This window comes from Macaca nemestrina, chromosome 20 (genome assembly GCF_043159975.1).
Source record: "Macaca nemestrina isolate mMacNem1 chromosome 20, mMacNem.hap1, whole genome shotgun sequence".
NCBI classification, from domain to species: Eukaryota; Metazoa; Chordata; class Mammalia; order Primates; family Cercopithecidae; genus Macaca; species Macaca nemestrina.
In genome coordinates, this window is record NC_092144.1 from 48,013,438 (window position 1) to 48,027,311 (window position 13,874).

Genomic DNA, 13,874 nt, shown 5'->3' on the forward strand with positions numbered 1-13,874 from the left:
GCGCTCCAAAGTTTTAAAGAAATGAGGCTCAAGATTTGGTAACAAGGGAATCCCAGCCAGATGCCAGCACCAGATCCCATGTGCTGTGCAGTGAGAGGTGCCAGGCAGGGCACAAACGCCACCCTCAACCCCAGGGCAGGCAGGGAGACCGGGAAGCCTTGCAACCCAGGGGGAGCCCAGCGACTTTTGCTCACTCCCTCCTTCCCTGGCTCCCTTGTGCCCCTCGCCTGCCCGCTGCCAGTCTGAATGGCCATCACCTCCATGCCACCCATTCCCATGCATCCAACCTCTAGCCCCAGCCTTCAGGACTGCGGTCTCTGGAGCCCCCAGGGGCATCCCAGCCCCTCCCACCTCTCCTCTTTCCAAGAAGATCACCGGGTTCTTTACTTTGCTTTATTGTTCGTGGGGTGAAGATAAGGCCTTGGGCTTGAGGAAGTCATTGTCATATAGTTATAAACTGGGAGACTGGGTGAGAAGGCATAGAGACAACAGTCATCGCCCATCCTCCCTTTCTGCGGATGAGGTGGGACAAGGCCAGCCCCCTGGCTGGGAAACGGGATGCGAGAGCTCTCAGAGCTTGGAGAAGGTGACGCTTTTCAGTTCCTTGTTCTCAGTCACGGCTTGGACCGACTTGGTGATGTCCTGGGTCTGCAGCATGCTCATGTTCCAGGACGCCTGGTACCGAGGGTGTTGGGAAAGAGGAGACAGATTAGCAGGGGCCAATCAGGATGAAGCATGCGGCACCCTGAGCCTTGGTTAGTCCCTGGGGTTAGAGGAGGGCTGTGACTGGTTGGAGCAAGCGCCTTACCACGTAGTTGAGGCTCTCGGCCACCGAATGGTTGCGGGAGTAGAGCAGGTTGACCTTGGTGCTCTGCACCGCCACGGGGCTCTTGCTGGAAATCTCGGCCGCCAGCGCTAAGGCAGCATCGAGCATGACCTCCTTGTCTGGGAACACCCGGCTGCAGCCAAAGAGATCAGGGACCGGGTGGGCTGGGAAGGGCTCTCTCCCCCAGCCTCCCATAGATGAAGAAGTGGCCACTCACAGAGGAAGGCCCAAGACCCCAGAGAAACAGCCCAATGGGAGCAGGGGACTGAACCCACACTAAAGAAATGACCTCGCCAAGAAAGGATGCCACTTGGAATTCTCGAGCGAGGAGGCCTCCACCCCTCCAGACCTGGCTGCCCCCAGCACTGAGCCACCAGGGCCATGGCCCTACCTGACCAGGCCACAGCCCAGGGCCTCATCAGCCATCATCTTGCGGGCGGTGAAGGCCAGCTCGTTGACCAGGCTGCAAGGGGGAGCGTGCATCAGGAGGTGGCTGTCACCCCGGGGCTGCGAGATGCTCTGGGGTGCCCCGCCCACACACCCACACCCCCTGCACCCACCTCTGGTTCCCGATGACCTTGGGCAGGCGCTGCAGTGTTCCTACATCGGCAGCCAAACCCACGTCCACCTCCTGGGGGAGGAACCGGGTCAGTGTTTGGTTTCTGCCCAATACTGTGCCCCTCGCAACGGCAACGTCCATGAAATTTCATGTTTACTGGAGAGTCCCGTCCCACCTTCACCCCAGGGACTTCCTCCAAAGTCCCACTCCATTGCCCAGGCAGCTTCTTGGCTCAGGCAAGTTCCTTCAACCTAGAATAGAGCCCGCCTTCCCACTCACACGCCCTCCCATCCCTTCAGGGCAGCTCCATCTATCATAAGAGAGGCGCCCTCTTCACCCTACCTGAGACCCTTTTACTGTGTCCGCGGCTCCATCCTGCCTCCCACCTTCATCCGTATGGCCCCAGGAGCAATCCCTGCCTCTGGCACCTGCCAGCCTCAACCCCACCCCATATCTAACCCATTCACAACTTCACCTCTTGACTTCCTCTACGGGCAAGTCTTACTTTGTCACGTTCAACTCCGACTCTTCCATGAAGCCCTCGGGGCTCACTCCAGGCCTCCCAACCCCACCCCACTGCCCAGCTCTAAGCAGGAGCTCAGGAGGATGGCTCACCTTCACCTGGAAGAAAGCGTCCTGGGCACAGTACCGGATGTCACAGGCGGTGATGAGGTCCACACCTAGGAGGTAGAGGCCAGGGACGCTGAATGACCACCAGAACCAACCCCGCCCCCCAGGACATGTGGCTGCCTCTTGGGACAGAGTCTGGCCCATGACAGAGCTGAGGCTGGAGGCCAGTGGCCGCAGCATTGGGGCAGCAGCCCGACCCGGGGAGCACCCGAGCAGGAGGACAGCCACAGACTCACCTCCGCCAATGCAGCCCCCGTGGACGGCAGCAATCACAGGCTTGGGGCACTGAGAGGGAACAGGAAGAGTGGGGTCAGGGCTGGCCCAGGGGAGGCGGGCATGGAGGGGGATGCCCTCCAGCCCCCTAGAGTCACCTTCTCGATGACGCTGAAGGTCTCCTGATATCGAGTGATGATGTCACGGAGGTACCAGCTGATCCGGGCCACATCATCTCCTTTGGGCTGCAGGATGTCCGAAGCCAGGTCCATCAGGTCAATACCTGGTGAGAAGGCGTGGAGAGCTCACCCAGGCCCCCAGGCCCCACCCATTGCCCCAACCAGGGGTCAGAACCCAGGCACAGCAGGTTCGAACCCCCAAACCACCAAGGCAGAAAAAACAACTCACACAGGACTTGGTGAGGGATTGCATGTGGAGTGGGAAGGAAATAAAAGCCAGCATTTGTGGAGTCATTGATCACTGAATCCTCACAACAACCCTACCAGCTAGGTCCTATTACTATTTGTGTTACCGATGGGTAAACTAAGGCACAGAGAGGTTAAACACTTGCCCAAGGGGTCACACTGGCTGGTGAGTAGTGTGAATTATTTAAATTAACTCATTAATGTTTTTGGAGACAGGGTCTCACTCTGTTACACCAGCTAGAGTGCAGTGGCATGATCATGGCTCACTGCAGCCTCCAACTCCCAGGTTCAAGCAATCCTCCCACCTCAGCCTCCTGAGTGGTTGGGACTGTGCCCAGGCTGGTCTTGAACTCCCGGGCTCAAGTGATCCTCCTGCCTCGGCCTCCCAAAGCACTGGGATTACAGGCGTGAGCCACCATGCCGTGCCAGAGTGGGATTTTAAAATCTGGACCATGCAGCTGGCTCCAGAGACCATGCTCTTCCCCAAGATGCCAGACAACCCGGGACTCAGGGTCTGCGGCGTGAGCGATGCAGTCAATGGTGCTGCTGTTTCCTGAGATGAGAAACATCTCAGGATGCAGCAATTTCTGTGGCTCCAACTTCAAGATGATCCCGAATCTGACCTTTCCTCCATCAGTTGTTCTCCATGAGCCCGCCCTGCTCTCCGTTTCCACCTGTGTCCCCAGTCTGTCCCCACACGCAGCCAGGGGGAGCCAGGGGACACCTTCTTGGGTCAGATGCTCTTGTTTTTGAGACAGAGTCTTGCTCTTGTCGCCCAGGCTGGAGTGCAGTGGCATGATCTTGGCTCACTGCAACCTCCACCTCCCGGTTCAAACGATTCTCCTGTCTCAGCCTCCGGAGTAGCTGGGATTACAGGCGCCCACCATCACGCCCAGCTAATTTTTGTATTTTTAGTAGAGATGGGGTTTTGCCATGTTGGCCAGGCTAGTCTCGAACTCCTGACCTTGTGATCCACCCGCCTCGGCCTCCTAAAGTGCTGGGATTACAGGCCTGAGCCACTGTGCCTGGCCCAGACCCTCTTTTTCCCTCCTGTCGCTATTAGAACAAAATGGAACATCCTTGTTATGACTACCCTGCGTGAACATCGTTCACAACCTAGTACTTTGGGCACACTGCCCTCCAACTGTGTGTGTGTGTGTGTGTGTGTGTGTGTATGCACATGCATGCGTGGACAGGGCTGCTGCAGTGTTACAGGATCTTCTCGGTGAGTAGGTGACCTGGAGTAATAGGAGGTGACCTGGAGTAAATATCCAGAGGAGGAGAGGGAGGGAGCCAAGGACCTTTGGGCTGACAACTATCCCTCCCTCTTCAACAGCCACACACCGACTCCTTCACTTCCTTCAGCCACAGCTCAAAGGTCACCTCCTCAGAGAGGCCCTCCCTGGCCAACCTAGCTAAACAGTGGCAGCATCCCCTGCATCCTGATCCCGCCTTACCTCTGGGCTGCATGGCTCCCTATCTTATCGCTATGTCCTTATCTGCTTGAGGGCCTGACTCCCTTTCTAGAATGTGAGCTCTGAGAACACAGGAGTTTTTGTCTTTCTGTCCACTGCTGGATCCTCTGTGCCTAGAACAGGGCATGGCACACATGAGCTGCTGAATAGGTTACCAATATAGACAACAGTCCCCGTCCTCGTGGGGAGGCAAAGGAATAAACAAATATTTTGGGGCTGGGCTTAGTGGCTCACACCTGTAATCCCAGCACTTTGGAAGGCAGAGGCAGGAGGATCGCTTGAGGCTAGGATTTTGAGAACAGCCTGGGTCAACATTGCAAGACCTCTTCTCTACAAGAAATAAAAAAATTAGCTGCACATGAGGCTGGGCGTGGTCGCCTGTACTCCCAGCACTTTCGGAGGCTGAGGTGGGTGGATCGCTTGAGCCCAGGAATTGGAGGCTAAGATGCGTGAGCTATGATCGCGTCACTGCACTCCAGCCGGGGCGACAGAGCGAGACCCTGGCTCCAAAATAAAAAGTAAAAAGAAAAGAATATGGCAGGACAGAGAGGTGAAAAGACAAGCGGTGGTAGGAGCCAGATCACTGCCTGAGGCCAAAGTCCCCCTTACTTTTAACCAGCATGCCAGCTACTGAGATGACAGACATTTAGCAGTTAAAGAGCAAGGACTCTATGGCCAGGCAGCCTGAGTTCCAAAATCCCAGCTCTGCCACTTACAAGCTGTGAGAATTGGGTAAGATTTTTGCTCTCTCTGGATCTGTTTCACCTTTAAACGGGGCTTATAGCGAAACCTGTCTTGTGGACTCTGATTGGAATTAATTGATATGTTTAAAGTGCTTAGAAAGGGGCGTGACACACCGTGAGTGCTACATAATTGTGGCCAACTTTTTCTTTCTCTATTTAGTAGTTCTACTCTATCACTGGGTCACGGCATGACCCGCTGTTTCTTCTTTCTGGCCTTCGGGGTCTTGCTGCTAAAAAAAAAAAAAAGACGAGACGGCCGCATTCAGCTGGGAGCTGAAAGATGGAGAACCTGGGCCCGGCACAGCCAGAAAACAGCCTCATCTTTCTGTTCTCAGACATGACCTCTATGAGAGCAAGGGGTCAGGAATGGGGGCTGCCTCCCGATTCCACATCTCCAGCACCCAGGAGGGGGCTCTGGCCCTGGACTGTGTCACTGAATGTTTGTCAAATGAATGAACAAATGAACAAAAGGAGGAACAGAGCAAGATGCAGAAAGAAAGGAGGAGGCTGGGCGCGGTGGCTCATGCCTGTGATCCCAGCACTTTGGGAGGCCGAGGCAGGAGGATCGCTGGAGATCAGGGGTCGAGACCAGCCTGGGTAACAGAGCAAGCCCCGCCTCTACAAAAAATGCAAAAACTAGCTGTGCATGGTGGTGCACACCTGTGGTCCCAGCTACTTGAGGGGCTGGGGTGGGAGGATGGCTTGAGCCCAGGACACCACGGCTGCAGTGAGCTGAGATTGTTCCACTGCACTCCAGCCCAGGTGACAGAGGGAGACCCTGTCTCAAAAGAAAGAAAGAAAGAGAGAGAGAGAGAGAGAGAGAAAGAAAGAAAGAAAGAGGAAGGGAGGGAGGGAGGGAGGGAGGAGAGGTAGTCGAGGGAGAGGATGGAAGGAAGGGAGGGAGAGGAGGTAGGAAGGGGAGGGAAAGAAAGAAAGGGACCTGGGAAGATGTTAATGGACAAAACAGAAAGAAAGAGTTGACTGTCTGTCTTCCCCACTGAGTTGGGAACGCCATGACCGCAGGGCCTGGGACTGTCTCAGTCATGACTGGGTTCCCAGCACTGGGCTCTGGGCCCTGTGCAGAAATCAGTGTGGGAAATATTTTGCTTCTGGTTCACTCCTAAAGGGCCGACCCTCCCACGGACAACTACATACTCTGGCTGGACAAGACAAACAATTATCTGAAGGCACGGGGCAGATTCTGGAGGGAGTGGCGCTTGGGAGAGGGGCAGAACACTCCCTCGGTGTTTTTGAAAACGGTTTTGAAAGCTTTCAGCCTGAGGCCAGACTGAAGTTGGGCTTGAAGAGCCATAGGATAGAGTCGGAGGGGACCACAGCTGCCGGGAAGTGAGGGGGGATATTCCAAAAAGGGCAGAGCCAGAGCGAGGAGTCCCGAATTCTGTGTATCACCTCTGTCCTAATCTCTTGCTGGGAGATTTATGTTTTTGTTGTTGTTGTTTTGAGATGGGCTCTTGCTCTGTCGCCCAGGCTGGAGTGCAGTGGCAGGATCACAGCTCACTGCAGTTTTGACCTCCCTGGCTCAAGCCATCCTCCCACCTCAGCCTCCAGAGTAGCTGGGAGTGTGGTCATGCAGCACACCCAGCTAATTTTTGTTTTGTTTTTTTTTTTTTTTTGAGACAGAGTCTCGCTCTGTCACCCAGGCTGGAGTGCAGTGGCCGGATCTCAGCTCACTGCAAGCTCCGCCTCCCGGGTTCACGCCATTCTCCTGCCTCAGCCTCCCGAGTAGCTGGGACTACAGGTGCCTGCCACCTCGCCCGGCTAAGTTTTTGTATTTTTAGTAGAGACGGGGTTTCACTGTGTTACCCAGGATGGTCTCGATCTCCTGACCTCATGATCTGCCCGTCTCGGCCTCCCAAAGTGCTGGGATTACAGGCTTGAGCCACCGCGCCCGGCCACACCCAGCTAATTTTTGTTAGAGACGAGGTCTCAGTTTGTCGTCCAGGCTGAAGAATTATTTTTTTAATCTTTTGCTGGGGGTGCACGTATGGTTTGTAAATCAGCAAGAGGCCAGGCATAGTGGCTCACGTTTACAGTCCCAGCACATTGGGAGGTCGAGGCAGGAGGATCGCTTGAGTTCAAGAGTTCAAGACCAGACTGGGTGACATAGCAAGTCCTCACCTCTACAAAACAATAAAAAAGAGAAAAACCAAAAAAACTCATTCCAACTTAGCTACCAAAACAGGAAATTCAACATTCTTTGGACTTATATGATAGAATCCAGAATATCCACATCTTATTCTTATATCCCAACATCCAGGAAACAATCCAAACTAATTCAAAATAAAAAGAAACAGGGAAGTGAAGCCATTTTCTTTTTTTTTTTTTTTTGAGATAGAGTCTTGCTCTTGTCAGCCAGGCTGGAGTGCAATGGCGTGATCTCAGCTCACTGCAACTTCCGCCTTCTGGGTTCAAGCCATTCTCCTGCCTCAGCCTCTCCAGTAGCTGGGATTACAGGCACGCACCACCATATCTGGATAATTTTTGTATTTTTTAGCACAGACAGGGTTTCACCATGTTGGCCAGGCTAGTCTTGAATTCCTCCTGACCTCAAGTGATCCACCTGCCTCAGCCTCCCAAAGTGCTGGGATTATAAGTGTGAGCCACTGAGCCCGGCCTGCCATTTTCAAGAAAAAAGATAATAAGGAGACTGACCCCAAGATGACCAGATGTTGAGATTAGAAGACAAGGATTTTTTTTTTTTTTTTTTTTTGAGGCCGAGGCCTGCTGTGTCACCCAGGCTGTAGTGCAGTGGCGCCATCTCGGCTCACTGCAAGCTCTGCCTCCTAGGTTCACGCCATTCTCCTGCCTCAGCCTCCCGAGGAGCTGGAACTACAGGAGCTCGCCAACACGCCCAGCTAATTTTTTTGTATTTTTAGTAGAGACGGGGTTTCACTGTGTTAGCCAGGATGGTCTCAATCTCCTGACCTCGTGATCCACCTGCCTTGGCCTCCCAAAGTGCTGGGATTACAGGCGTGAGCCACGGCGCCCAGATTTTTTTTTTTTTTTTTAAGTAGAGATGGCGTTTCACTGTGTTAGCCACCGCGCCCGGCCAGAAGACAAGGATTTTAAATCAGTCATTATAACTATGCTCAATGGCAGGAAGATAAACATGCATGACAAAAAATAAATAAATGACCAGGCACAATGGATCACTCCTGTAATCCCAGCACTTTGGGAGGCTGAAGTGGGCAGATCACTGAAGGCCAGGAGTTCAAGACCAGCCTGGCGAAAATAGTGAGAACCTGTCTCTACCACAAATATAAAAATTAGCCAGGCATGGTGCCGGTTGCCTGCAATCCCAGCTACTCGGGAGGCTGAGGCAAGAGAATGGCTTGAACCTGGGAGGTGGAGGTTGCAGTGAGCCGAGATTGTGCCACTGCACTCCAGGCTAGTCAACAGAGTGAGAGTCCTTCTACAAAAAAGAAAAAAAAAAATTAGCCAGGCCTGGTGACAGGCACCTGTAATCCCAGCTACGCAGGAGGCTGAGGCAGGAGAATTGCTTGAACCCAGGAGGCAGATGTTGCAATGAGCAGAATTGTGTCACTGCACTCCAGCCTGGGTGACAAAGCGAGATTCTGTCTCAAAATAAATAAATAAATAATGAACCAAATGGGAATTGGAGAATTGAAAACTACAATATCTGAAATTTAAAATCAGTGGGTGGTACCTGGGCGCAGTGGCTCACACCTGTCATCCTAGCACTTTGGGAGGCCTAGGCGGATGGATGACCTGAGGTCAGGAGTTTTAGACCAGCTTGGCCAACATGGTAAAACCCCATCTCTACTAGAAACACAAAAAATTAGCTGGGCATGGTGGCAGACGCCCGTAATCCCAGCTACTCGGGTGGCTGAGGCAGGAGAATCACTTGAACCCAGGAAGCAGAGGTTGCAGTGAGCTGAGATTGTGCCATTGCAACAAAAGCGAAACTCTGTCTCAAACAAAACAAAACAAAACAAAAAAATCTGGGTGGGCTTTACAGGAGGACAGAGATGAGGAAAGAGTCAGTAACTGTGATCAGTGGAAATTCTCCCATCTGAAGAACAGGTCAGTGGGTCAATCCAAAGATCCAACTGACCTGTAACTGGAAATCAATGAGTGAGTTGCAGAGTTGCATGAAAGCATGTTATTATATTATATGCTGACACAGCTATAGACTGAGAGGTTAAGCATGTTCTTCATGGCCATAGATCCAGGATGGAAACCCAGACTTCAGAGCCTATGATCCCGTCATGTTCTGTTGGACTAATTTTCATATTTGAGTGTTTTAAATTAGGCCTTTAAAAAAAAAAAAATGATAGGGCTGGCCATGGTGGCACCTGCCTGTAAACCTGGCACTTTGGGAGGCCGAGGTGGGAGGATGGCTTGAGCTCAAGTATTTGAGGTTACAGTGATTTATGATTAGGCCACTGCACTCCAACCTGGGTGACAGAGCAAGATCCTGTCTCCCCAAAAAAAAACCACACACACACAAAAAACAGATAAAACTGTAAGGTAGGGGTCGGAGTGGTGGCTCACGTCTATAATCCCAGCACTTTGGGAGGCTGAGGCAGGCAGATTATGAGGTCAGGAGAGCGAGACCATCCTGGCCAACATGGCGAAACCTCGTCTCTACTAAAAACACAAAAATTAACTGGGCGTGGTGGCCCGCACCTGTAGTCCCAGGCAGGAGAATTGCTTGAACTCGGGAGGCAGAGGTTGCAGTGACCTGAGTTTGCGCCACTGCACTCCAGACTGACAACAGAGCAAGACCCTGCCTCAAAACAAACAAACAAACAAACACAACAAAACGAACAGCAAAAAAAGTGTAAGTTAGAAGCTGCTTAAAATCCTAATTAAGAAGCACTGCTCCACTGTCTATTGCCAGGAGCTGGGAAGGCTGGTAGGGTGTGTGAAGAGCGTCTGGTACCTGCAGTGAACATTTTTCCTGCACCAGAGATCACCACCGCCCGACAGTCAGCGTCTCTCGAAATCTTGTTGAAGCACTCTACCATCTCTCTGTGAAGCAACGAGTGAAGGGCTACAAATGGGGTGGGAATACCCTGCCCTCATGTCCATCTCCCCACAAGGTTCCACTCTGGCTCAGTCCCGCAGCCCCCGCCTCCCCCAGCAGGCAGGCCTCCAGGATCTGCAGGTCACACCTCCAGAAGGCCTTGTTCATGGCATTCCTCTTGTTGGGCCGGTTGAGCTGGACATGCAGAACGTGTTTCTGCGCAGATGTCACACGAAGGGACTCATAGCTGTGGTCTGGGGCTTCCTCTTGTGCAGAGGAGCCAGTGAGGCGAAGGCTAATACTGAGGCCCGAGTAGTTGGAGGCTGTCAATCCTGCGGAGAAAGGAAGAGCCTTTGATGACCCCAGACTCCAAGACACAGGCCTATAGAATTAGGGAGCCCTTCAAAAGGGAGCACACGCACCCCTGAATTTAGGGGACTCGGGCCCTTCGTGACCCCGGATGGGCCTCCCCGTCCTACAGCTGCTATAACAGCACGACAGCGCGATACACCACCATAAGTCAAGAGGTGACTCACGCCGGCTCAGTAGGTCGCGGAGTCTGCGAGAAGCCACTATCCCCGCCGCCATCGCCGCCGCCTTCGTCTACAGCGTTGGGACCGAGTAACCCACCAGTTAGCGGAAGGGGCGGGCACAAACGGCCGCCATGTTGAGCGAGGGCACCGATGCCGCAGCCTGACAGGCAAAGACGCCGTTCTCCCCGCCATCTTTACTAAGGGCAGCCGAGTTCCGGTTGCCTTACATAGTTAGAGCCAAGCTCAGAAAAGGACCCTTTGCCCCAGTGGGAACCTGGCCTGAGAAAATAGCTCCTGCAACGGTGTGAACCCGGGAGGCGGAGCTTGCAGTGAGCCGAGATAGAGCCATTGCTCTCCAGCTCTCCAGCTTGGGAGACTCAGTCCAAAAAGGAAAAGAAAATAGCTCCTGCTAAAGTTCATGACACCGCTGTTTCATAATGGTGGAATAATTGGCGACAGCTGAAACGTCCAAGGACTTAATGGCAGCAGAGCTTGTCATCATGCATGTGTATATATCATGTTAACTAAAAATAAAACTTGCATTACTGTGAGTTTACCCACGTAAAGGAATGAGTACAGACGGGCCAACATTAAGCGCTGACTGTATATGAACTCCCACCGGGAGGTCGTACTGTTTCCCACTATATGCAGAGGAAACTGACTCAGGCACGGGAAGACACGAGGTTCAAGGTCTCTGGGCTTCAGAAGGGCTAAAGTAGGATTACATGGTTCCAGAGTTCATATTCTTAGGCCGGCGCGTGGCTCACGCCTGTAATACACTTTGGGAGGCCGCGGCAGGCGGATCACCTGAGGTCAGTTCAAGACCAGCCTGGTCAACATGGCGAAATCCCGTCTCTAGTAAAAATACAAAAATTAGCTGGGTGCGGTGTCCGGCACCTGTAATCCCAGCGGGAGGCTGAGGCAGGAGAATGGCTTGAGCCCAGGAGGCGGAGATTGCAATGAGCAGAGATTGCGCCACTGCACTCAAGCCTGGGTGACAGAGCAAGACTCCGTCTCAAAAAAAAAAAAAAAAGTTCATGTTCTTAAAAAAAAAAAAAAAGCGAAACTCCCTTGGTAAAAGCCAGCTATCCGAAGGCATAAAAAGTACTTTAAAACTGCTGGCTGGGAGCGGTGGCTCACGCCTGTAATCCCAGCACTTTGGGAGGCCGAGGCGGGTGCATCACGTCAGCAGATTGAGACCATCCTGGCTAACACGGTGAAACCCCGTCTCCACTAAAAATACAAAATATTAGCCGCGCGTGTTGGCGGGCGCCTGTAGTCCCAGCTACTTAGGAGGCTGAAGCTGGAGAATGGTGTGAATCTGGGAGGCGGCGCTTGCAGTAAGCCTAGATAGCGCCACTGCAGTCCAGCCTGGAGACAGAGAGACTTGGTCTCAAAGAAAAAAAAAAATTAGCGGGGCGTGGTGTTAGGTGCCTGTAATCCCAGCTACTTGGGAGGTTGAGGCAGAAGAATTGCTTCAACCCAGGAGGCAGAGGTTGCAGTGAGCCAACATCATGCCACTGCGCTCCAGCACTTCAGGCTGGGTGAGAGAGTGACTCTGTCTTAAAAAAAAAAAAAAAAAAGTATAGCTGGACATGCTGGACATGCACAGAATACGGCATATGTATATAATATCTCTGGAAGAAGATTCAAACTGTTAACAGGAAATGAAATTGGATGCTAGGAGAGAAACTGGTAAAATTCACTTTTTTTTTTTTTTTTTGGAGACAGAGTCTCGCTCTGTCGCCCAGGCTGGAGTGCAGTGGCCGGATCTCAGCTCACTGCAAGCTCCGCCTCCCAGGTTTAGGCCATTCTCCTGCCTCAGCCTCCCGAGTAGCTGGGACTACAGGCGCCCGCCACCGCGCCCGGCTAGTTTTTTGTATGTTTTAGTAGAGACGGGGTTTCACTGCGTTAGCCAGGATGGTCTCAATCTCCTGACCTCGTGATCCACCCGTCTCGGTCTCCCAAAGTGCAGGGATTACAGGCTTGAGCCACCGCGCCTGGCCTAAAATTAACTTCTTATCACCTTGACTGGCTTAAAAACAATAAACCCTACTTGATTTTATTTATGGCTGCAAGATGAGTGTAGTTTTTCCTTGTCTAGAGATTGAAAGTTCCATAGTGAAGCAAAAGTTGTTTATCTGCTAAATGACGCTTTTGTGACGTCATTAAATGTTAACAATGTAAGGCCGGGCGCAGTGGCTGACGCCTGTATCCTAGCACTTTGGGAGGCCGAGGCCGGTGGATCTCAGGAGTTTGAGACCAGTCTGGCCAATATAGTGAAACCCACTCTACTAAAAATACAAAAGTTAGCCAGGCATGGTGGCATGTGCCTGTAATCCCAGCTACTTGGGAGGCTGAGGCAGGAGAATTGCTTGAACCGGGAGGCAGAGTTTGCAGTGAGCTAAGATCGTGCCAGTGCACTCCAGCCTGGACGACACAGCAAGACTTTCTGGGGGAAAAAAAAAATTCCCAACTACTTGGGAGGCTGAGACAGGAGAACCACTTGAGCCTGGGAGGCGGAGGTTGCAGTGAGCCGAGATTGTGCCATTGCACTCCAGCCTGGGTGACAGCAAGATTCCATCTCAAAAAAGAAAATTTTATTCACAGTAAATTCCCAATGTGGGTTATTCTGAAGCACACATGCATAAACTTCAAGGTTTGTGAACTGCTCCTCTGCAAGTCACCTGTTCCCTCCAGTAGCAGTCAAAATCCTTCAACCAGGATCCTTCCAGGTGGTACCCCCCATTGCAAGGCATCTTCACAGGTTTGCATCTATACAAGTGGGAAGTTATCTACCATATGTTGCAATTATATAGATCCTTTTATGTCTTGAGACATGGTCTGGCCCTTTCGCCCAGGATGGAGTGTAGTTGTGCCATCACAGCTCAAGCGATCCTCCTGCCTCAGCCCCTATGAGTAGCTTGGACTATAGGCACAGTGCATGCCACCATGCCCACATTTTTTTTTCTTTTTTTGAGATGGAGTTTCACTTTCATCGCCCAGGCTGGAGTACAATGGCACAATCTCGGCTCACTGCAACCTCTGCCTCCCAGGTTTGAGCGATTCTCCTGCCTCAGCCTCTTGAGTAGCTGGGACTACAGGAACGTGCCACCATGCCCAGCTGATTTTTATTCTTTTAGCAGAGACAGGGTTTCACCATGTTGGTCAGGCTGGTCTCGAACTCTTGACCTTAGGTGATCCGCCCACCTCAGCCTCCTAAAGTGCTGGGATTACAGGCGCTTGCGCCACCGCGCCCGGCACACTTTTGTATTTTTTGTAGACAGGGTTTTGCCATGTTGCCCAGGCTGGTCTCAAACTCCTGGCCTTAAGTGGTCTGCACCTTGGCTTCCCGAAGTGCTGGGATTACAAGCATGGGCCACTCAGCAATTCCACTGGCACGAATTTACCTCCTGATCAGTATCAGTGAAGTTGACTAAGATATTTGTGTAAAGATAT

General features: G+C 52.3%; 1 protein-coding gene across 2 annotated transcripts; it reads right to left on the reverse strand.

Annotated features, from left to right (window-relative positions):
• Positions 1 to 379: 379 nt before the first annotated feature.
• On the reverse strand, positions 380 to 10,565 carry LOC105495395 (enoyl-CoA hydratase 1). 2 transcript variants are annotated; one of them, XM_011764866.2, is made up of 10 exons: positions 10,419 to 10,565; positions 10,031 to 10,214; positions 9,799 to 9,887; positions 2,387 to 2,511; positions 2,252 to 2,300; positions 2,001 to 2,065; positions 1,387 to 1,457; positions 1,218 to 1,289; positions 809 to 959; positions 380 to 675 (listed from the first exon to the last, which is right to left on the reverse strand). In XM_011764866.2, exons 1-10 carry the CDS (start codon positions 10,468 to 10,470, stop codon positions 571 to 573), a joined length of 963 nt encoding a protein of 320 aa, XP_011763168.1. In that variant the 5' UTR covers positions 10,471 to 10,565; the 3' UTR covers positions 380 to 570. The 2 variants fall into 2 exon arrangements, with proteins under 2 accessions (XP_011763168.1, XP_011763167.1); XM_011764865.2 differs by having other exon boundaries at positions 10,305 to 10,492.
• Between the last annotated feature and the right edge of the window lie 3,309 nt (positions 10,566 to 13,874).

Coding starts and splice junctions, on each gene's coding strand:
- LOC105495395 (XM_011764865.2), bottom strand. CDS start 10,470: ATGGCGGCGGGGATAGTGGCTTCTCGCAGACTCCGCGACCTACTGAGC. Junction 2,301..2,386: donor CCTTCAGCGTCATCGAGAAG/GTGACTCTAGGG, acceptor GTTCCCTCTCAG/TGCCCCAAGCCTGTGATTGC. Junction 2,066..2,251: donor CGGGGGCTGCATTGGCGGAG/GTGAGTCTGTGG, acceptor TCTACCTCCTAG/GTGTGGACCTCATCACCGCC.